Source organism: Nematostella vectensis, chromosome 1 (genome assembly GCF_932526225.1).
Source record: "Nematostella vectensis chromosome 1, jaNemVect1.1, whole genome shotgun sequence".
Classification (NCBI taxonomy): Eukaryota; Metazoa; Cnidaria; class Anthozoa; order Actiniaria; family Edwardsiidae; genus Nematostella; species Nematostella vectensis.
The window spans coordinates 13,524,650-13,547,902 of record NC_064034.1 but is presented as its reverse complement, the minus strand read 5'-3'; the positions used below and the strand labels follow the sequence as shown (position 1 = coordinate 13,547,902).

The window sequence follows — 23,253 nt, the reverse complement described above, 5'->3', positions numbered from 1 at the left end:
GGGTAGGCTAAGGTTAGAGCTGTTGAATTCCTGTGGGGATGGGCTAAGGTGACATGTGTTAACTCCCACGTGGATGAGTTAAGATTAGGGCTGTTATATTCCTGAGGGGATGGACTAAGGTGAGATGTGTTAACTCTCACGTGGATGAGTGATTAGGGCTGTTGAATTCCTGTGGGGATGGGCTAAGGTGAGATGTGTTAACTCTCACGTGGATGAGTGATTAGGGCTGTTGAATTCCTGTGGGGATGGGCTAAGGTGAGATGTGTTAACTCCCACGTGGATGAGTTAAGATTAGGGCTGTTGGAATCCTGTGAGGATGGGCTAAGGTGAGATGTGTTAATTCCCACGTGGATGAGTTAAGATTAGGGCTGCTGAAATCCTGTGAAGATGGGCTAAGGTGAAAGGTGTTGAATTCCCACGTGGATGAGTTAAGGTTAGGGCTGTTGAAATCCTGTGAGGATGGGCTAAGGTGAAAGGTGTTAAATTCCCAGGTTGATGTGTTAAGATTAGGGCTGTTGAAATCCTGTGAGGATGGGCTAAGGTGAAAGGTGTTGAATTCCCAGGTGGATGAGTTAAGATTAGGGCTGTCGAAATCCTGTGAAAATGGGCTAAGGTGAAAGGTGTTGAATTCCCAGGTGGATGAGTTAAGGTTAGAGCTGTTGAAATCCTGTGGGGATGGACTAAGGTGAGATGTGTTAACTCCCACGTGGATGAGTTAAGGTTAGGGCTGTTGAAATCCTGTGAGGATGGGCTAAGGTGAAAGGTGTTGAATTCCCAGGTGGATGAGTTAAGGTTAGAGCTGTTGAATTCCTGTGGGGATGGACTAAGGTGAGATGTGTTAACTCCCACGTGGATGAGTTAAGGTTAGGGCTGTCGAAATCCTGTGAAAATGGGCTAAGGTGAAAGGTGTTGAATTCCCAGGTGGATGAGTTAAGGTTAGAGCTGTTGAATTCCTGTGGGGATGGACTAAGGTGAGATGTGTTAACTCCCACGTGGATGAGTTAAGGTTAGGGCTGTTGAAATCCTGTGAGGATGGGCTAAGGTGAAAGGTGTTGAATTCCCAGGTGGATGAGTTAAGGTTAGGGCTGTTGAAATCCTGTGAGGATGGGCTAAGGTGAAAGGTGTTGAATTCCCAGGTGGATGAGTTAAGGTTAGGGCTGTTGAAATCCTGTGAGGATGGGCTAAGGTGAAAGGTGTTGAATTCCCAGGTGGATGAGTTAAGGTTAGGGCTGTTGAAATCCTGTGAGGATGGGCTAAGGTGAAAGGTGTTGAATTCCCACGTGGATGAGTTAAGGTTAGGGGCTGAGCTCCTGGAGAGGCAAAGAGGGTGAAAGGGTTCAAAATCTCTGAGGAAGAAAGGCCACGGGAAATACTACTGCGGATACCCCGCCCTCTTGCGACACACCCCGCAGGCCATCTAACCTCCTTATCCGCCTACTTTTGAGCACGCTCGAGAACAAAAGTGGATCCAATATTTGCGTAAAGCATGCTAATAAGATGCAAATAAAAATCCGCCTTAGTCACGGTAAACGTCAATTGTTACTAAAATATAATTGATATATTTTTTAGATAGTCTAAATAAAACCAATTCAGCAATCTTGAGAGTTTCTAGAAAAGGTTTCAAACAAGAAAAAAAAAGTTTTCAACCCCTAAAATACCCCACGACTACCCACCCCTTCTCTTCCTCCACTTATCATGACTAGTACCTTCACAGTGATTGCTTATATCATCTCCCACCCCTCCCCCTCCCTCAGCCTCCCACAAGCAGTCAAGACGAAACTGCATAGTCTTTTTCTAGCATGTTTATTTCAGTATTCAAATACTGCCATAGCAACCAGGCGACGTTCGGGTTCAAAACAAGATGGACTTGTGGTAAGAGAGTTGAACAGTTATCTCGAGGGATACCATACACATGGTGGATCTACAGCTAGTGGTACGATAATATATGAATCATAATGTCTGTCAATTCCTTATGCGTTGGCTTTACGTTCTGAAACAATAAAAAGAGGAGTTGAACACAGTTAAAAATACAGGTACATGCTGACGCCTATGTAACAAGGCAAGAGTTTTTAATTGTTAAAATGTAAAAATGCGTTATATATGATTTTATATGATTCCTCCTTTCAATTATCAGTGATAAACAAACCAATATGTTTGCCGATACAAGCCGATAAAGGAAAAATGATTTTTTACTGGAAACATGGTGTGATTTACAAGCAGCCAATGCGACCTCAGCCAGTACGGTCAAATAAAACGTTTGTAGCAACGAGCAACCGAAAACGGTAGGAAAAAAGATTACGGGAACCGCTGCCACCATATCGTACCTCGTCTGAATCGGTCATATCCAGGGTTGGCTCTCTGCTGCGCGTACAGCGCATTGTAGAAGTCCTCTAGCTCTGCCGCGTCACGCTCGAGTTTAGACGGGATTTGTTCTCGGCCGTTCCTGAGGAATCCCTCTGTTTCGACAAACATGGCAGCGGCGATGGCGACAACAAGAACAACGACTAGAGATCTCTTCATGATGTTTCTGTGTTTCTACAAGGAAAGTTTGAATTTTTATATTCTTTAATAATAGCATCGTTTGATGACGGCATAAGCCAATCATGGTTGGATGAGGGGCGTGTTGTAATCCTCGGGGATGTAATTAAGAGTGTTCTAAGAAGCTAGTTCTTGTAAGGCGCAAATTTAAAATCGCACATTTGAGACGATCAAATGTGCTTTACTTGCGAGACTTGGATGTTGCAAAGACAAGATTTTTATATGAATAATTTGTAAAATAAACATCGCGCTCAAATGTGACTTTCAAGAGAGAAGGAAATCAAGCAAGCCAACTGGCCGCGGAAGAAATATAGAGCAAAAAAAAAAAAAATTGTAACCTCCCAGTCACATATCATATGGTGTGTCCCTAGGTGTCAAGGGAAATGACACTAAACTTCTGACACAAAAAATCTTGGTTTAAAAAAATCAACAAAAACAAAACTCTGCAAAATGAGTAGTAAGGGAATTGAATAATATTTTATCAAGACCCGGCAACCAACTAAATGATCAACAATCTGGAAGTTCATTATATATAACTAAGCCAAAGAGATTCGAATTTTTCATGAACACAAATAGAGAGCGTAATTGTGAGCTGTTCTGTAACACCTTTAAAAAACGTGCATAAGAAAAAAGAAATTGCACTTTTTACAAAGCATTTCTTGGGATACTAAGTACGAAATATTATGTAAAAGTACAATCATTCTCAATTAAATTTTGCCCGTGGCCTAAAGATTCGAAATTCAAGATTGGCTACTTCCTTTTAGAAAAGGACAAAATGCTCAAATAACTTGAAAATACGATTTGTTTATATCAATAGTCAAAATTAGACAACCAGTAGAATGGTAGCAAGAGATATTAAGTAGTTTATTACCCTAACCCTTACCCTTTCAAAAGAACAAAATCTGGCTTTGCTTTATTCCTAATAAGATTACGTTTTGAACTTACATATAAAGATGATGATGAAATTAACTAATCCGTTTTGTTATCGAAAGCCTTGTAACTCGTAAAAGAAATAATAATAAAAAATAATAATCTTTATAAAATGCTTTCCGCCGGAGCACGATTTTGTTTAAGTTTTGTTTTGCAACTTACCAGCAATTTGCTTCTAGCCGCTCCTGTATGCTCGAATTTGTGCTCGATCAATTAGTGATGATGCGAGAAACGGCAAGCAATTTATAGCTCAGCGAATCCGCTTTATGAGCCTTTAAGCGGATGTACCATCCGATAGATTATTTGCGCAAGATAACCTCACTTGTGAACAAAAGCCTTCACTAATGAATCGCTATGTACCCTCCACGCGTGGTGCGAAACAAGATTTTCCCATGCATCCGATAAGCGTTTAATTTTCTTCCCTTGTTTACTACAAATGAAGAGCCACGTCTATGAATCTGCAGTGGTCTTAAGATAAAGCGACCGATAGGAGAAGATACATTTTGCGCTCCCCATTTTACTTCCGGCCAATTACTAGATTATTCCTACGTTACGCGTTTTTCTAAACAGAAGAGCTCAATTCGCCTTAGCTTATCGGTATATGGATGTGAAGAACTTCTATTTGTCACCCAACTGTCGCTTTTCATTCATAGCACCTCAGCCGAATGGCGCGCTTTAAGAACAAATATATATAAACCCACACACAATAAGCAATAAAATAAATAAGCTTTCAACTTTTTGTGGGCATGTAATTTGGTCCACCTTTATCACTTTGTGCTTAAAATTACGAAAAATATACAACTAGTCTTTCTACAGTTTTATTCAGGTGATTTTAAAGAACCCCTCTTGTCTTATTAAGAGACAAAGTATTTTCAATAATAATTAGAATTGCTTGCTTACATTCTTTGTGTTAATTGATTCCGCTAGAAGAAGTGAGTCTAAAGGTTTCATATGTACAGATATCTGCCAAACTAAATAATGCCGGAGTAAATATTATCAATGAAGTTATAAAAATGATCTTAAAATTTTTTGTCAAAAATATTTACCTTTGAAAATAAGAGTAATTTTTTTTAGTATTTCTTTATATTTTGATTAAATCAATAATTCGTCGGGTAAATAGTATTGTGGTAAATGACACTTTTCATTATTTTCGATATTATCCAGTTTTAAATCCATTTTCTCTGTGATTTTCTCTGTCTGGTATATGTTTTGTCGTTCCTTTTTCCTAAGCATTATTGAACGAGTTGGCTGAAAATTAGCGACCATTTCCTCGTGAGATTGCATCGCGACTGATGAATGGAAATCAGTGAGTGAGCATTGAAGGGTCTATGATATCTGTGCACTTAGAATACAAAACAATACTTGAGCTAGCGTATGGAATAAGTATGAACGCAATAGACGGGAGATTATGTGATACCATGTGATACAACTACGATTTAATCTTGATTTCTCGAGGGAAAACTACACTACTTTTCGTATTCTAGCCTCAAACATTAAATTACGACGAATAAAAAAAAACATCGGTGTATTGTGTGCGGTGGACTTTGCACTCGTTTCATTATCATCATACGTGACTATCCTCTATTTTCAGTCATTTGGAAATATCACTGCTGATTTCCAAATACAAAAAATGTCAGCGCAAAAAGCAATTGTCATTTTTCTCGTCAAATTTGTACTGGAAAATATATGGATTATCATTCAACTAGTAAGATTCTTATCTTTATTCTTACCAATAATCAATACCCATGGACGCAAAGAAGCGGTTGGTTTTACAACTGCCATTTGTCGCTTGCAATTGCGTTTTTTCAGGTGTATATACATCGCTAACAAAACGGTAATACAACTAACTTCATAGCAAACACATCTCCCTGGGGCATATAGATCTTTTCTCTTTCTTGTTATAGAAAACAAAAAGAAAAAATAAATATATTCAACACCACATAAACGCTTTGACGTCCATCTCCTCCAATGCATGGTATACCTTCAAACGATCATTGAGATTTTTAACGTTTAATTTCAAAATGTCAGCGTTTTTTTCTGGTGTTTTCGTTGGCCAGTTTTGCCGTTAACAAAACATCGATCGCAAAAAAAGACTTTCGTGACGAGTAGACGCTGTTTCCGTTACGCAAATACTAATATATGCGTTGTTTTTTCTCTCTGAATCCCTGGAGGTTAGACTTTAGGCAGTGATGAAGTATTTGTTTAACTTTCAAACTAGTCCGAGAAACTTAGAACAGCTTACAAGAAGTGGTTATTAAAGGTTTATATTTCTTGACTTCAAGATAACATCATTTTCAATAAGTTTTAAAAATGGACTTCGTAAAGATTGTTATCCAGAAAATCTAGAACTCATCAGAGCAGTAGCAGAAGTGGTGTTGAAGAGAGCAAGGAGGTTAATGGACATGAACAAGACGACGAAAGGGATGAAAAAATGATAAGCACTGTAATAAGTGTAAAAAATCATAATTGACGGTTACCGAGCTAGTAAATTTTTAATGAAAATATATTTAAGAGGGCCTATAGGGGATGTGAGGCAAATAAAATAGCCAAAAAGAAATGACAAAGCAGCTGCTCGATGCATTCTAAATCAATGAATTATGTATCGGTCTACTGACAATCATATTGTTCATTCTTTTGTTCATGGAAAGTTATCTGTATATCAGATCAATTGTCCGAACGCAGTTATTCGTTGTATAAAAAAGATCTAGTTGGAAATGATATAAGTTATATTATTTAACACTGCTTGCAGGGTTTTGATTAACGAAAACAATTTTTAGTTGTATTGAACATGGAAATAACTTCAAAGACATGTATAAATTTGGTTTCAAATTTGCGCGTTGTGGAATTTCACTAACATATTTAATTTGACTAAAAGAGAAGCTAGTATACTGTAATAAGGGTTTTCTTAAGGTTATATAAGTAATCTTTTCAGTATCGAGTACAAAGTGATAACGATCAAAAACCTGAGACGATTTTCTTTCAAATCTCCCCCCAACGTTTTGTCGGATTTCCCACCAAATGACATCGATATGCTATCGGAGGATGGGGGATTTCCTCCTTCCCTGCCCCATTGGCGCGCGCTCGCACCATCGTCAGCTACAGGCATTGTTCTCGCACTGTCTTTGGTTACAGAGCAAACACTCGTTTTCCAATCAACAGACAGGCCGAGACCACTCACAAAAAAGACGTTAGAAAGTCTGTTATTAACACCTTTTATTCGACGCCAATCAGGAGCCAAAATCCTAAGATTAGTGACAATTGGTGAATGAAACAACAAAGTGATGAAAAGTTTTACAATTTCCATTCGTTTATTCGTGTGCCTCTAAAAGGGGTTTACAGATGGCAGCCTAACAGTTTTAGAATTTACAAGTGTTTTCAACGGCCTAAGGGATATTTCTATCACATTTATTAATACTGAAACATGATTTCAAAAGAAATAATTTTAAAAGACGAAAAAATACGAAATGGCCATTCAAAAATAAAACAGACCTTAAGGGTAACAAATATTACATTTGTTTAATCAAAACATAGGGGTTTTCTTAGACCTCATAGGAAAATGTAAAACTTCCTAAACAGCAAGTAACGAAAACAAAACTATACGAATCAGAACGAAGATAAAACGCGTGAGTATTCTTTATGTTATATTTACAAAGACTTTATATTTTGAGCATATTTACAAATCACTGTTCAAACCTCGGGGCTTAATAAACCAATAAAAAATTGTTTTCATAGTTCTAGTTACAGCTGCAAAAACATGTTGAACATAATTACACCCACAGACGTTCAGCCTTTTTGTCCCGAGATAATTGTAATACATAAAAAGAAAAAGAAAAAGGCAACATTTGAAAAAAAGGCACGGTTTCCCCAAAGAGATGTCAGGAAACAAGGAAACAAGAAAAAAAAAAACAGAAAAATGCCCAAAAACCCTGTAAACCAAAGTTATCTCCGGCTTACTGGCTAGGGGGTCATGGATGAGGTCCGTGGGGTTTGATGAAAGCAAATGAAAGTTCATACGCTTTGCGACAAGAGATAAAAGGGCGTGGGAAATAGAGCAGAGGCTTTTTATTACTTTTTTTTGAAGCCTCTGGTAAATATTTCATTACTAGAAAAGAAAACGAAATCATATACGGAAAAAATCAAGCCAAAACCAACTTAAGCATGACAAATAATACAAAACTGCTATCATTGTTGGCAAATGAGCACCACAAATCGCAGTCCAAACAATCATTTTCAACAGGAAATCTGGACGAGTCGCTAAAAAGTCGAATAAAACATAGAGTCCAATGACATTGTGCGAACATCTCAAATGAAGTTAGGTAACTTTGAATTCCTTTGATTCCTTTCCATTTTAGTCTTGTTATTTAGACTTTGGCCCTCGAGCCGAGGATGTTTAAATTGTGTTTAAGAACCTATTTTTAATATCAGTGTTTTGATGAAAAACTATAAAAGAAAATGTTTATTATTTCCATTGCGTAAATAACTGCTGCTACAACTGCTTTGGTTGAGGGTAGCCATTGCTCTTTGTGATTTGTCTCAAACATATGTTAGAGTATAAGGGTGAAAAATTTATCGCTCAAATATAAAACTCTTACTTAAAAAAACTACCTTAAAATTCAAAAGAAATTCCTAAAACATAATAACTTCTAGCGCGCATGCCACGTGTGTATACCGCTGACAGTTTTTCAAAGACTGCAAAATGCGCATCTGTAACTATTACTTTCATCTTCGTTAATTTTTTTTTTAAATATTGCCTTGGATTAAGCAATTGGAAAAATATATGTATTCGTTTGAAAGACCAAGGTTTAAGTAATTGGAGAATATATATTAGTTTAAATACTTATTTAACTGTAAAGGCAATTACGACTGTGAGTTCGTTGAGCTGAAGCCTACCTTTTAGACGCAGCGCAAAGAAGAAACTGTCGCCTTCTACCTTCACCTTTCAAATGCCTTTCCTGATGTTTCAATCCCTTTTTATGCACAAAATTTCTGTTGAACATTTTGCGGTGGAGTGGTTTTCTTTGTAAACACATTTGGCAAAACAATGAGGCTTTTTTCCAATTAGCTATCGAGAAACGTTTAAGATTCAACAAAGAGTAACCGCTAAAACAATAAAGCTGAACGGTAGGAAACTAAATGGATTTTCATTTAACCGTTTGATTACATTTGTTTGTAGCAGCCCAACCAACGGATTGTGAGTTTTATTGCAAATCCCGGATAAAGCACGGGGGCTTTAGTTTCATTGATGTAAAAATATTTACCTGAATTATTTTATAATTTTCTCTTTTTATTTTTGATTCACGTGGAGGCACCTCACACGATCGGCACAAGTTTTAGTAAGTGCAGCAAAAGCAAAATACAAGTCAATTTGTAGACTCTATTTACCAAAAGGTGAAATACTTTGTCAGAATCAAGGCATGCTGGTAAAAGATGTCAGTGGTTTGTCAAGAAGCAGACGTATTGAGTCAAATCGTGCGCTCACGCGGCACACGATTCCATTTTGACGAGACGATTAGGCGTCGTTTGGTAGCCCGTAATTTAAAAGTGGGTGTACATTTACTTAAATCTGTTTTCCTCCCACAATAAATTATACTCATTAAGTTGTCTTAGTTTTGACCAGAGCGATTCCTTGTTCCCACATCACACCGAGCCGACGTTTTTTGTCGCGGATATGTCTGAGAAATGTGGAGCAATTTCGGAACACTAAGAGACATTATCTTTCTTTTCACCTTAAAGTCCTCGTTTGTTTTCAAATAATAAATGAAATATCCTCTTGTTTTGATATACTCACACTGACTTAATGAAATAGCCTTCCATTTAATTGAAAAAAAAAAAGTATTGAAACTCCATGTTAAGATAGATATAGTTTTAATCTTTTTGATAGGTAATTTTATGCAATTATATGCCAATATTTGCGCGGCCAAGGGGGGAGATGCTGTTGCTCTTCAATAGTTGTCTTTATCTTGAGCGGGGTTGTACCTCAGTACCTTGGTGCTGACCTAAGGTTCCACCCTGAGCTTTAGAAAGGCGTTTCTTTAGATATGCGTGCCTAACTTCTGGTTCAGGTGATGAAAGATTTTGATCCGCGCCCGTGACACAGAGGCCACCAACGCTAAACATTGTTAACAAACCTTATTTACGCCCTTTTTCCTTTGTAATATTCAAAATGTTTCATCTCTCTTTTTAAAGCCAATTTGAAACAAAATTATTTTCTTATTACCTGAAGAAATCACACAATTCGGAGCTTTCGACTAATCAAACACACCCCATGAAACAATCTAGCAAGATAAACAAACTCTCATCCCAACCAATAGACTTTTATTCTGCGGGGATATTTTTTCTAATTTCCTCGTGCCAAATAATGTAAATTTAACATAGTAGTGTTACCTTTTGTGATGAATGTAAACAGCCATGGGGTGTACATGAAATGATAATGGAGTCTGTTTATTTTTCTGGGGAGATTTTTGACAAAAGATGGAGCTTGGAGTCCCCTGTTTTGAAATTGACTCAATATTCCACTTTTGTGAAGCGAAACGTTTTAGACATGCTCTCTCTTTTCAATATCTTTTGAGCTTGAAAATTTATACTCTTTTTCGAGGTACCCTACTGAGAATAGCGGCATTTCATTCCGGAGAGAGAAGTTTACCATTTTGAATTCCTTTTACTGCTTGTGATAAAAGTGTGAGATGTTCCACAAAAGTAAGTGTAATTTAACCGGTCTAAAAAAGGCATAGAATTGGTTTTATTATCTTATCTTATTAACATTTCGAAAAGAGATATTTTCCTTGTTAAACAATTTCAGTTTCTTTTAACAGGAGTAAAAAATGTCCTACAAAGTACGTGCAATTCTACCGTCTAAAATGACTTGACACAGTGCTAGAGCACTGTGTATAGCACCTTAAAACCATCATATGGGTGTTGTATTCAGTCGTCTCTTCAGAGGTTCGATTATGAGAAAAAAAGTATGTGCAAACAAAATAGCAAAAAAAAAAAAAACGGTCTAAATGCAAATTACCTCTAGCACTGTAAGCTATACTAGAAATAGACCCTAAAAAAAGATTTAAAAATTATAATACAATGCCCTACCGTGCCAGAAATGTTGAGAATGAACTACCAATGCTTATTGAAGATTCCAATTTGCACTGAAAGGCGATCGCCGTTTCTTTATATATAACACTCTTTGTATGCACTAAAATCCCAATCAATTATTTGGAGTAATTACGTTCAGGAAATTAAATCTTCGGGAGACAGCAAAACAAATTGTGTCCAGTTCCTGACATCCCGCTATTGGAAGATGTAAGCTGTTAGTGATAGCGGGCGGGAGAGATAGCGGTACACGTCTCCAATCCTACACTTCACCCAACCAACCACAAGCTGTATAAACGACTCGATAATAGAGGAATGCATGCTGAAAGCGTAATTAACAATAAGTGTAAACTTACTTTCTTTTACGTTTTATCAATTGTAAGGGAATGTTCTTAAACGCTCCAGGCGACTTTCCAATCAATAAATCTAACGTTTCATTTATAACACCTTTTAGGGCGTTTTTCCTGTCACATTTTCATGAAGCTATCGGTGTCACTCCGGTGAGATGTGCATATTTGCCTTTCTCCACTCATTTGAACAGTAATGAAAGTAATAGTAGTATTTAGGCTGTCAATGACTTAAAAGGACAAGAAAAGCCAAAACGGGCATAGCAAACAGACACAAAACAGAATCAATGATTGCTCTAATCTAGTGATACTAGAAAGACGAAACCGCAAAATATGGTTTCAAGATTAGAAGGAAAAAAGATATAAATAAAAAATTTGAAAGGCTGAGGTACGATAACCCTAGAAAAAATATAAACGGGAATTTTAAAGTCCTTGTCATTAGCGGGATAGCATAAAAAAATAAAATAAAGTAACACAAGCGGGTGCCTGTACCGGTACTTTTTACCGTCTGGCAAACTCTCTTTTATTGTTAGCAGAGCCGTGAAAAAGACGATTGAAATCATCACTGGCTAAACATCACCCATATAAACTATTACAGAGTAATCTGCCTCCACAGCACCGGTATAGCTGTCAGCCCATGAAAACAAACCTTTACCTGAACGATTTTCACCATTTTCATTAGTGATGGTATGCGCAAGCGCAATTATTTACTGCACTTTCACCCCAGAATCTTAACAAAAGACCCGCTTTCAGGCAACGAAGTAGTTCACATACGTATCACAGAGACCAAAATGCAATTAAGTTTGCGATAACTCGAACATCTAAGGCAAATCTACGGAGCCCGGGAATTGCCATTGTAGATCGCGTGCAATTTTTTGGATCTTGGTCATTTTTTGTTTGGATCGTGTTCGTTGTTTTAGGATCGCGTACTTTTTTCTCTACTTTCTTCCTACCCTAGTTCCAGAGCCTCGAACGTCTCTATTGGCCAGCGAGCATGAGACGACGACAACTTTCTAGTTATTTTTTCTTGTTTTTTCCCCCGACTTTTTCCCCGAATTTGTTTTCTCGACCGGTATAGGATATCTAAAAGGATTGATTCCAACCAGTTTTGAAGTCCACAACTTCCACATGCACATGGAAATATGTTACTAAAACTAACATCAAGTCAGAAATTCTTACCCTTTCGATAGAGCTTTCATGTCCGGCAAATTGTCTTCCTAGTGAGTTCAAAGTATTTTATATTTGTCAAAAAAGGTCAAGGGAATCTGAATTAAGCTTTGTTGACCCGATTTAAATGAACAGAAAAATGATACAATTCAGCAAACATCCCATATATACCGACACCGAAACTACTCAACTTAGATTCACTTTCCCTTTCTTAAAAAATATAGGAAATTCCTACTGTCTCTTTGATGACGGTTTTATGGTGTATACAAGCAAGTAAAAGCATTCAATTTCGACAGCAAAGCTCAATTTAGAATCGTTTGCTCTTTCTCGACAAATATAGGATACTTTGAACTTACTTGGTTTACAAATTATTGGCTTATTTGAATAAATTGGAAACTGTCGGGCATTTAGTCCAGTTGTAGACAGTTGTAGGAGATAAAATTCAGTGTCACTTCGATAACGATTTTATAGTATATACAAGCAAGGAAAAACGTTCTATGCCTACTACAAAGCTCAAATTGGATTCGCTTGTCCTTTCTCCACAATATACAATACTTTGAACTCACTAGGAAGACAATTTACTGTGATAGTTTCGTAAACTGAGAGCTGTAGACATTTAGCAGCATGTTTAGAAAAATCCTGTGTCACTAAAATTATGAGATTTAAATTGTGAGTAAGGAAATGTTTAGGACTTTCAATACAAAAATTTGTTCTTCCCCACTTAATTATTTTCATTACATATACAAGCTTTTCCCTTTGCATCAACATTCTAATGGTAAAGTATGATTTATGATAATTTTTTGGAGTCACAAATACCTCTTTCACTCCTGATGTCTCCTGCTGACGCGGATCTCCCGTTTGTTATTTGTTTTTTTCTTGAGGAGGGAAGCAAAACATCAAAACAACCACCACAGATACCCAAAGAGAAACAGCGAACCCTACCCTGTACCCGGCATGCTCTGCAAGCACGCCAGCTGCGGCCAAGCCCAGTCTTACACCGACGGTCTCTACCGTGCTAAAGATCGAATAGAGGGTAGCCTGAGTCCGAGTGGGCGCTTGTTGAGTGACTTGTAGTATTCGCGTGTACATTGGCGTGGCTTCTGCTCCGAGCACAACATGTTGAAGTGCGAAGGATATAAAAACTGCAAAAAGCCGTGAAACAACAATCAGAAAAACTCTTAGGGTTGGCGAGTAAACCGTTACCCACAATAGAACATGGCTTATCCTTTTCAATCACCAAAACGTACACGTTATTTACCAAATAGATATCATTTTTGCGTACGTCTGTCCTCTAATAGATGTACAGATGACGTCACAGCGTGTCATCAACAAAAAAGTACGCAACGAGACGCAGTCGAGTTGCGTGACGCACATAATAAATGAGATCTATTTGTTTTATTACAACAAAGAACATGTTTCCTTACGTTTCTATCTAATTTTGAGAAACGCGCTGACGCCAAGCGTGCGTGTGCCCTCTAAAAACACATGTACCATTGACCAATCAGAGAACGCGATTTACGAGTGTCGTTGTATAAATACCTATACATGCAGAACACCTGCTAATAATATACCTTTAGCTGTGCAACACCACGGCAAACATACCTATACCTGCACAACACCTCGGTAAATATACCTATAGCTGCGCAACACCTCGGCAAATATACCTATAACTGCGCAACACCTGCTAATATACCAATAGCTGCGCAACACCTGCTAATATACCTATAGCTGCGCAATACCTCGGCAAATATACCTATAGCTGCGCAACACCTCGGCAAATATACCTATACCAGCACAACACCTCGGCAAATATACCTATACCTGTGCAAAACCTCGGCAAATATACCTATAGCTGCGCAACACCTGCTAATATACCTTTAGCTGCGCAACACCTCGGCAAATATACCTTTAACTGCGCAACACCTCGGCAAATATACCTATACCAGCACAACACCTCGGCAAATATACCTATACCTGTGCAAAACCTCGGCAAATATACCTATAGCTGCGCAACACCTGCTAATATACCTATACCTGCGCAAAACACCTCGGCAAATATACCTATAGCTGCGCAACACCTGCTAATATACCTATACCTGCGCAACACCTCGGCAAATATACCTATAACTGCGCAACACCTCGGCAAATATACCTTATCTGTCACCTTAAAAACGTTTAAACCACCCACAGAACGACCATAATCTCGTCCCGGCTACATAGAAAAAAGACATAATGCAACTAGGAGGATTGGAAGCCGTGAGCTTGAGAATGTCGTAACTCTCTAGTTTGGGTGTACAATATTTACATACCTAGATTTTCGTGTATTGCTTCCTGGCCGAATATGGTTAATAGCTGAACTAGGATTGAGACGACGCCTGATATTGACACCAGAAGCTGGACTGCTGTCACACTTGTCCTTAATAAAAATACGAAAGAGAACAACACACTTTTTAAATTGTTTTGCAAACCATAAATATCTATTTAGAAATGTTGATGATGACAAATAAGTGCTACTACTTCTGCTGATGATTAAAATGATGATAATACTGACTATTTCTTTTTTAAACATTTTGCCGTCATTTATTCTGTTCATTTTCTTGGGACTTGACTATGGCCATGATCGAATCAATCTGATTTGATCATAACTCTGTTTGTTAATTTTGCGCTTAAGAAATAATAAATATTTTTTACTATCGTACTTACCGACTTGATACAAGTATCGTCCCAGTTAAACCAGCAATCGCCAGAGACACCACATGTCCGAAAATCCCGGACACTAGTCCGATATTTGACACGGCCACGCCTTTATCAACAAGCGCCATCGTGAACATCATGTTCGAGCCGTGAGACGCAAACTTATAAATAATAAGACACACCAGCAACCACAATGTACCGGGCGATGAGCATGTCGAGACGTAAGTATCCTCAGAGATCGCGTGACGGAAATTCGCAAAGTGAGAACTTCCTGTTACTTCCTGTTTAGCAATTAAGGAATTTCTTCGTCTAGTTGAGATCATAACAACGATATAAATAAGTGCCATTGAGTTGAAAAGTTCTCCGGTATTGGAGAGCGAAGGGAGAAGCCATAGTCCCCCGCCGCCTGCTAACAGCGCCCCGAGTTTATACGCAGTTATTTTTATGGTCGCTATGGAACTAACCTCACTTGACCGCGACAGCGATAACGAACCTACAACTAAATCCTTCACTGAAGAGAAAACGTTGAGTAGAAATGCGACCACAAGGAAAGCCCTTGAATGAAGGAATAGAGGTACAAGTAAGAGTGATCCCGCAATCCCGACCATGCATCCCTGTAAGAGCCTTTGTGGAGAAAACCGGTTGATGACTGGGGACCAAAGCGGCCTAATAACCCAAGGAATAAGCGTCACAAGGCCAAGCGAGCTGATAAAAGAGAGTGATGTTCCGCTTTTCCGTAGAAGGACTGGTAGATACCTTGTTTGCAGACCGTATAAGCCACCTTGAAGGATATACAGAATGAAGATAAAGACGTGAAATGATACGTGCCTTGCGTCCGCCATGGCCATGGGTATAAGAGCAGCTTGAGCTACCAGTAACGTGACACCACTCTGATACATTGTGTGATGAAATAAGATGATCACGTGGAGGCCTGCGTGACAATAAGGGCTTTGCCATCCTCGGCGACGACCTAGGACGTATCGGAGATAGGGCACATAGGAAGCGCGGCGCGAGAAAGAAACAGCCTGTTTCTTTCTTGCGCCGCGCTCCCTGTGTGCCCAATCTCCGCGACGCCCTGGGTCCCCGAGGATGGGGCTTTGAAGACTAGTGAGACTAGTGGAGGTTTCGCTACGTATAAAAGCCGATGTGTGTCATATCAGGCTAAGAATGTATTCTTTTTTATAATGAAGCAAGGTGATTTGGTTGTTTCTAAACCCAAACTTCGTGTGTCTGAAATTGGGCTCATTTCGTTTGCTTTATCGGAGAAGATAAATCATATCACGCGAATGTATGTGACCGTTATAATGGGAGCCAGGGGCTTTAGGATAACTAGAACAGAGGATCTATCTACCGCGCTCGGTAAATATAAATCCCTATAAATGCAGCCCATAATCTTGCATGTTCCACTTCAAATTGCAGTCTATATATATACAGCGGCCGGGTAAACACCGGGTTAACGCAGTGAAAAACACCGGGTAAACATAGCGAAAAACACCGGGTAAACATAGCGAAAAACACCGGGTAAACAAAGCGAAAAACACCCGTTTAAACACAGCGTAAAACATTAGGTAAACGCAGCGAAAATCACCGGGTTAATACAGCGAAAAACACCGGGTAAACAAAGCAAAAAAAACCCGGGTAAACGCAGCGAAAAAGCACCGGGTAAACACAACGAAAAACAGCGAAAAACACCGGGTAAACGCAGCGAAAAAACACCGGGTAAACAGAGCGAAAAACACCGGGTAAACGAAGGGAAAAACACCGGGTAAACACGGCAAAAAACATCGTGTAAACAAAGCGAAAAACACCGGGTAACAACAGCAAAAAACACCGGGTAAACACAGCGAGAAACACCGGGTAAACATAGCGAAAAACACCGGGTAAACGCTGCGAAAATCACCGGGTAAACACAGCGAAAAACACCGGGTAAACGAAGGGAAAAACACCGGGTAAACACGGCGAAAAACACCGGGTAAACACAGCGAAAAACACCGGGTAACAACAGCGAAAAACACCGGGTAAACACAGCGAGAAACACCGGGCAAACACAGCGAAAAACACCGGGTAAACACAGCTAGGAACACCTGGTAAACATAGCGAAAAACACCGGGTAAACGCTAAGAAAATCACCGGGTAAACACAGCGAAAAACACCGGGTAAACACAGCGAGAAACACCGGGTAAACATAGCGAGAAACACCGGGTAAACATAGCGAAAAACACCGGGTAAACACAGCGAGGAAAACCGGGTAAAAATAGTGCAAGAAGGATTTAGTGTGCGTTATTTCTCAATTTCAGCTGGTGAATAGCGTTGATCAGTCGAAACAAACATTCCATAAGCACTGTGTTTTTTTTTTAATTTAATTTGGTCATCCATTATTTACAGGGAATAACAAATTTATTTTTGTGGGATTGAAGCAATACAAATGCGTTTGATCCACAAAAAAACTACCGCATTCAACTTAGAACTCAATTTTAATTGTTATTTTTTCCCCTATTTAAGCAAGGTATATTAAAAATTGGGAAAAAAACCTTCTTTACTGTCTTATATTCGCGATCCTTTCTATGGTGCATAGAGTTAAGAACTATATGATATACGGACAAAAAATTGGCCAATGGTTAGGAATGATTAGCGTATCTTTCGTCTACAATAAACGTGCCTTGAATTGGTATCTGCAGTCCAAATCCATTCCGCCTTATCCGTCAATCCCTCTTTAACCGGCAGCAATTCAATGGGATTTGATAAATTCCAATACACACTTGCAGCCGGCCACAACGCGTCGTTGAAACCCCAACTCGTCCAACCAGATGTTGGATGAACGCTACACTTCCACGAGCTGTCAGTCACAATCTGGTTGCCTAGTGATGCAATGATCCCGGGTTGTAAACGACCAAAGTCCACTCCTTCTAATGCAACCATCCGTGAATCTTCGGGTATGATGAACTGAGTGATTTTTCGGTTACACCAAGTTGTTGATTTGCCAACCTGTTTATCGTCTACATAGATGAGGACGGCTTGGCTGCATGATATGGATAAAATTAATCCTTGCTCTGAAAAAAAAAAAAGGATTCAAAAAAGAGGATTCAACGAAAAGGAGGCCACTGTAGCGCCCGTCGCTCTAAAACTTCTGCCCTATGCTCCTATGCTTCGACATTTTGGAGACATTCGAAAATTATTGCGCACATTACTTTTTTCAAATTTTTCGCGCCTTTTTTTTTACACAATTCTGCAATGCAGCAACTTTATTATATTTTTCGAAAGCTTAATTTATAAAATACGTTTTGAAAATACTAAAATACCAGCAAATCACTTGACTAATTACTGACTTCATCTAATTTATTTTCTTATTTTCTCATGAAAGTGCAAACCAACTCGCACATTTGCGACATTTTTACCTATTTCCGCTGAAGTCTTCCTCTCTGATGGGTCATACTGATAGAAAATGTCTTCCAACTGTAAATAAATCCAAAATGTACACATATATAAGCTGTCACAGTAATAAAACTATGTTTTCAATAAAAGAAAAATGCAATGTAAACATCATATACTTATACCATTTCTTCTCTGATTTGCTGAAATACAAATCCATCTTTAAATATAAGCTTTTCCTTCGCCTCGCAAGCATTTTGGAATCCATAGTTGTACAAAATGCAGGTTTCCTCGTCACCGTCGTTTCTAAAGTTGTAAGAAATGCATGAAGATTTTTCAGAGCAGATGTTTAGACATTCAAGCCAGTCGATGGCCGGGTAGCTTCCTAACGGGTTTCTCGCCGAAACTGCGTTTTGTACCGTAAAAGTGTTGTACAAGCAACAGCTCTTCAAGATAGAAAATAAGAAAACAAATAAAAGGTAATTTTTCATAATGCTGCTCGTCACGAAAGGCGATAGATTTAACCTTTTCCTTTTTAAAGTTTGGTTTTCTACATTGGCTTTATGACTGGAAAATCAGAGCTTGTTATAAAGCATTGGATTGTTATCCTAAAAGAGGCTGTTAAAGGTCTGTGCTTTGCACATTTGAAGTATTATTCGGACAAAAATATAATTTCGTACAGGAAACATACTCATTCGAATGTTCTTTTGTTTACAAACATTCAAACCAAATGAGAACTGGAGAACAGAACTTATTCGAATAGAGAATAATAAAGCCAAAATGTCAGCAAAATACAAGAGAATCTTTAATACACAATTTGTATTTCACGTTTTGGTCTGTTTTAGGTATGATGTGATAAAAATAGAAATTCAATTTAAATTCTATCATTCATCCTTTATATATATTACAAGGCAATTTTTCACATTTCCATTACCCCATACATATCCTATTAACACTTCTGTCTGAACTTATTAATCAATCCCTGTCCGCCAACTACTCAACCACAAGCTCTTTAGAAGCCGAGCTGGGATTTCTGATTGATTTCTAGCGAACTGTCGTAGCTTTCATGATAAAAAATAACTATGAGTTGAGTTGTGTTTTTTATTGATAGTATGCGAAGGATTATTTTAAAGTGAACAAATAAAAACCCAAATCTGCACTTTGGAACATTAAAAACATTTTTTTAAACATTAAAAAAAATCAGTAAACGGGAACAAACCTAACAATTGAAACTTTTAATAAAAAAGAACACTGATCTTATTCGTTCGAGTACGATTGAAAACACTGTGCTCAGAGTGTATAACACTTTACTGTTCTCTTTTACTTCTTAAGTTCCATTTTGTGTTTCCTGACTATCTTTTTTTTAAATAAATAATCTCATTTCATGCGTTTTTGAACGCTCTCGCTTTTCATTTAGTTTCTCCAAAGTGTGAAGACACTCATTTCTAAAAACACGGCCATCTCCTACTCACGGCGATTTCTTATGCATAATTGAACAAGCCGGCGCAAACCAATAGCATCACCGCATAAGAGATGGCGTAATTTTACAGCCAATCAGAGTTAGCCACGTCTCAAATAGAGTTCAGTCGTCTCGTGGTCGTGTCCCAGCACGTGGTTTGGGTGGTATTGTTGCTGCGCTCAGTGTTGGCGATTTTCTGAGTGCGTGAAATTTCCAGGCCTCGGAAATCATCAAAACCTTAAGAAATAGAAGACAAATACGTTACTCCGACGATAGACAAGCTAAAACGTCAAATGGCAATACAGACAAACCAAGGAGCTAATGAATGGACAATTTCCTTGCCGTACTCACTGGAATAAGATTATCTTTTTCGTTATCTATTTCAATCTGTCTTAGTTCCTCTGGAGTGAGAAGCCCCAGTCGAATGTGCCGCACGACCTTCGCAGCTGTCTCTGCAACAGACGTACTTCCAACAACCTAGAGACGGTAAAAATCACACAGTTTTATAAATTCCATACTCTTTTTCTAGGAAAAAAGCGAAAGTATGCATGGAATATTTTCCTGGACTTGGGATTAATACAATGCCTTTTTTACTCAGTTACAATAAAAAAACTGAGACCTTTTGCAGCGGTAACAAGAAAAAATCAAGTTCGTTTTCCCGTTCGCCTAGGTTGTATTATGAACTCTCTATGTCTGCCACAGTGGACAAAGGAGCATTAAACCACAATTAAAGGGTCAGCTATTGAAGAGGGACTCCATTTGCACAAGTGCATGCGCAAGAAATTCAAGCTGTAGCATTCTCTTGTGCTCTTTCTTCAATTGAGGATAGGAAAGTTACTCCCAAACAGAGCCAACATCAAGATGTATTGCTGGCACAACATTGCTGGTGAAATGTTGTGACAATACTTTCGGTGATCGTTGGGTAAAGCTATCTTGAATCTTGAACTAAAGTGCAACCAACAATTGTATGTTTCAGATGTAAACTTACTGCATTCACAGTAGCCCATTCTCTGATAGAACTTATAAGGTCAAGCTCATCGATGTTCAGTTTATCGCTGAGAAGTAGGATTTCCAGGGCTTCCTCTGAGAGCTCGTGAAATCCCTTTGTTTTGAATACTTCAGGTGTGTTCAACTCAATAAATTCCGTACATCTTGCTTGTAACTCCTCTTGGTTATAAGTCACAGCAATCTGCATACACAAAACATTAAGGAGAATTACATTAGATTCTATCTTTGGCTAGATTTCCATGTCAGATTGCTGAGTAAGTTCCTTTTTATTAACATTAAAGTTAAGAAATAATATTGGGGCTTTTCATTTTACTTAAAACACACCTGCATTGCACCAGATGCTGTATTGACAGCTAGAGTCTCTGCTATATACTGCTCACAAATCTGAAACAATAATCTCAATGCTAGATTGTGTAACTAATATTTTTATAAGGTAAAGGATAAACCTTCCTACAGACATCCTGCCCTAGAAAAATTATAAATTCTCTTTACTACAGTTATAGCATTAACCATCAATTTTATCTGTGTCATAGATTCCCTAAGTTGATACCATCCTAGACATTTGTACCCAAGGGGGGGTATAAAGGGTATAAAGTTCAACCAATTGCTATTCCTAAGGGGGTGTTAAATGTTTTTTTTCCGATTTTTTTTTTTTGATAGGGTTAAAAGCTCCTTCGACCACACCCGATTTGCTATCTCTAAGGGGTGAGACTTTCTGTTCAACATGGCCAAAGTGCCATCCCTTAGGAATCAAATCGATTTTGCTGGCGATCACCCCCATCTGTTTTTATCAAGTCACCCCCGGGCATGTGTCCACCTTTTTAAAATTCCTGTACTGTATGTTTGTCCATGCTTCTTGAAGGAGCCTAAGGGGTGGTAGAGCATTGCTCTGTATTGCCTATTTTAGGTATGTCTAAAAAAAATGGTCTTATGTTTATGCATTGTACCTTTTGTAGCTGTAGTAAGCCATACTCCATTGCTGACCCCATTATGTCCATGACCTACAGTAATTCAAAAGTCATCAGTTGGCAGGCTTATGGTAATTGACTCATGCTAGCTAAACATTAGTGTGATTACTGTTACTAACTCCTCTAAAACAAGTTAACTTAGAAGCGAGTCATTGGATAAGTCAGTTTGGGTCTTGGTTCATTTGTCAAATCATTTTTTTAAAATTTTTTTGTCCTCAATATTTTAAGATGGAAAAAAGGAGATTAAACAATTTTAATTGCAATGATTTTTCTTAAAACCAAAAAATCGCACTTACAAAATCACATTAAGAAACAAAATAGGATGAATCTTAAAGATTGTATACAATGTTTCCTCCCTTAAACTTAATATAGCCCACTAAAATCCCAAAACAACTAAATAAAGAGCTCAATTCAAACACTCATCAGCTCTCTTAACCTCAGAAAATAATAACACTCACACTATTACTGTTTAGAGTGCATGTATTTGTGTAAAGGAATTCCAGAATAGAGCTGAATACTTCTGGGGAAACATCAGCTAAGACTAGTGGAATATCAGGCTCAGCACTTTTCTGCCTTCCTTCTCGGTCAGGATCGGAACCAAGCATGGCACGGAATACCTCACACCTTAATTAACATAGAGATAGTCAATTCATAGTTACTATGATTTTTAAACTTTCAAAACTTTCCAACTGCTAAATCACTTTCTGTTGCTATTTGATTTGACAGCACCTTGCACAGATGTGAAGTGCTTGAAAACCATTTCAGTGCTGGCCAATAAAAATGCTTTAAAAGTTTTTAATGACAGCAGCCAGAAGGTGATTAAGCTTTGGAAATCCTAGGAGACATCACAGAATATTGAGCAGTAAGATTGATGTATGAGTACATATTCTTGTGGTTCATTGGAAGTCACAACACTAGACTCCTGCAACCACTGCAACTGATGTTTAGAATTTGATGTAAACATATACAAATTTTGTTTACGCTCAAGTGAATCCCTTTGCTTTGCAGGATCAGGAACCCTCTCAAAAATAAGGTTTTAAATTTCTAAAATATAGTGAAACTTTCTTCCAGAGCGAGCTACCGGAGCTATGTACTGTGTATACAAATCAAACTCATTACAATAAAACATAATAATAATAAAAACATTTAAAAAACATCAGGAAATAAAATTTACCTAGCTGCTAAAATGCATCTATTTGCGTAGACAACTTTCCTATTTGGACCTACAATGAATTTGACATCACTGAAAAAACAAAATAAAACAATAAACAGTCAGACTAAGAGAGACGAGTATAGAACTTGTGTCATAATATAATCTGCAACTCAAAACGAATTCAGACCTGTATTCTTTTTTGTCAATCATTCGCCTCATGTCATCCGCGAACGCCCATGGACACCCAGGAATTGTACGGTCTTGTGCCATAGCGAGAAGAGAAATTATTCGTAAGCTACTTAATGGAAGTTTGGAAGATTGAGCTTTTAGAATTTCGAATTTTGACAGTAACGCACAAGGCGTCCCTCGCTTATTGGTTGCTATGCGAGCGAAGAGCTGGGGCGAATGGTACAGGAATCCCAATCCTTCTGCAACGTGATTTTGCTTGCCCCCTACAATTCACGATTTGGCTTTTTTTTTAATTATAGATTATACAACCTCCTAAAACAATCTTACAGCATTTTATTAACAAGTTGT

General features: G+C 38.2%; 3 protein-coding genes across 5 annotated transcripts; all 3 read right to left on the bottom strand.

Moving 5' to 3' along the window:
* Positions 1 to 1,786: 1,786 nt before the first annotated feature.
* Positions 1,787 to 15,628, bottom strand: LOC5515906 (major facilitator superfamily domain-containing protein 3). Of its 3 annotated transcripts, XM_032385679.2 has the most exons (5): positions 14,769 to 15,628; positions 14,375 to 14,481; positions 10,552 to 13,207; positions 2,325 to 2,535; positions 1,787 to 1,990 (listed from the first exon to the last, which is right to left on the bottom strand). In XM_032385679.2, the coding sequence occupies exons 1-3, from the start codon at positions 15,605 to 15,607 to the stop codon at positions 12,927 to 12,929; spliced, it is 1,227 nt and encodes a 408-aa protein (XP_032241570.2). In that variant the 5' UTR covers positions 15,608 to 15,628; the 3' UTR covers positions 1,787 to 1,990; positions 2,325 to 2,535; positions 10,552 to 12,926. The 3 variants fall into 3 exon arrangements, 1 of the variants encoding a protein (XP_032241570.2); XR_004297015.2 differs by lacking the exons at positions 10,552 to 13,207; positions 14,375 to 14,481; positions 14,769 to 15,628 and adding an exon at positions 8,359 to 8,476; XR_004297014.2 differs by lacking the exons at positions 10,552 to 13,207; positions 14,375 to 14,481; positions 14,769 to 15,628 and adding an exon at positions 3,631 to 3,784.
* A 1,470-nt stretch (positions 15,629 to 17,098) lies between these two features.
* On the bottom strand, positions 17,099 to 19,078 carry LOC116620137. The gene is made up of 3 exons (XM_032385737.2): positions 18,314 to 19,078; positions 18,155 to 18,212; positions 17,099 to 17,809 (listed from the first exon to the last, which is right to left on the bottom strand). Exons 1-3 carry the CDS (start codon positions 18,617 to 18,619, stop codon positions 17,388 to 17,390), a joined length of 786 nt encoding a protein of 261 aa, XP_032241628.2. The 5' UTR covers positions 18,620 to 19,078; the 3' UTR covers positions 17,099 to 17,387.
* Positions 19,079 to 19,215: 137 nt separating this feature from the next.
* On the bottom strand, positions 19,216 to 23,085 carry LOC5515861 (BTB/POZ domain-containing protein 19). Its single transcript, XM_032385736.2, has 8 exons — positions 22,904 to 23,085; positions 22,738 to 22,806; positions 22,022 to 22,187; positions 21,543 to 21,596; positions 20,920 to 20,979; positions 20,576 to 20,776; positions 19,939 to 20,064; positions 19,216 to 19,824 (listed from the first exon to the last, which is right to left on the bottom strand). Exons 1-8 carry the CDS (start codon positions 22,984 to 22,986, stop codon positions 19,711 to 19,713), a joined length of 873 nt encoding a protein of 290 aa, XP_032241627.1. The 5' UTR covers positions 22,987 to 23,085; the 3' UTR covers positions 19,216 to 19,710.
* Positions 23,086 to 23,253: the final 168 nt, after the last annotated feature.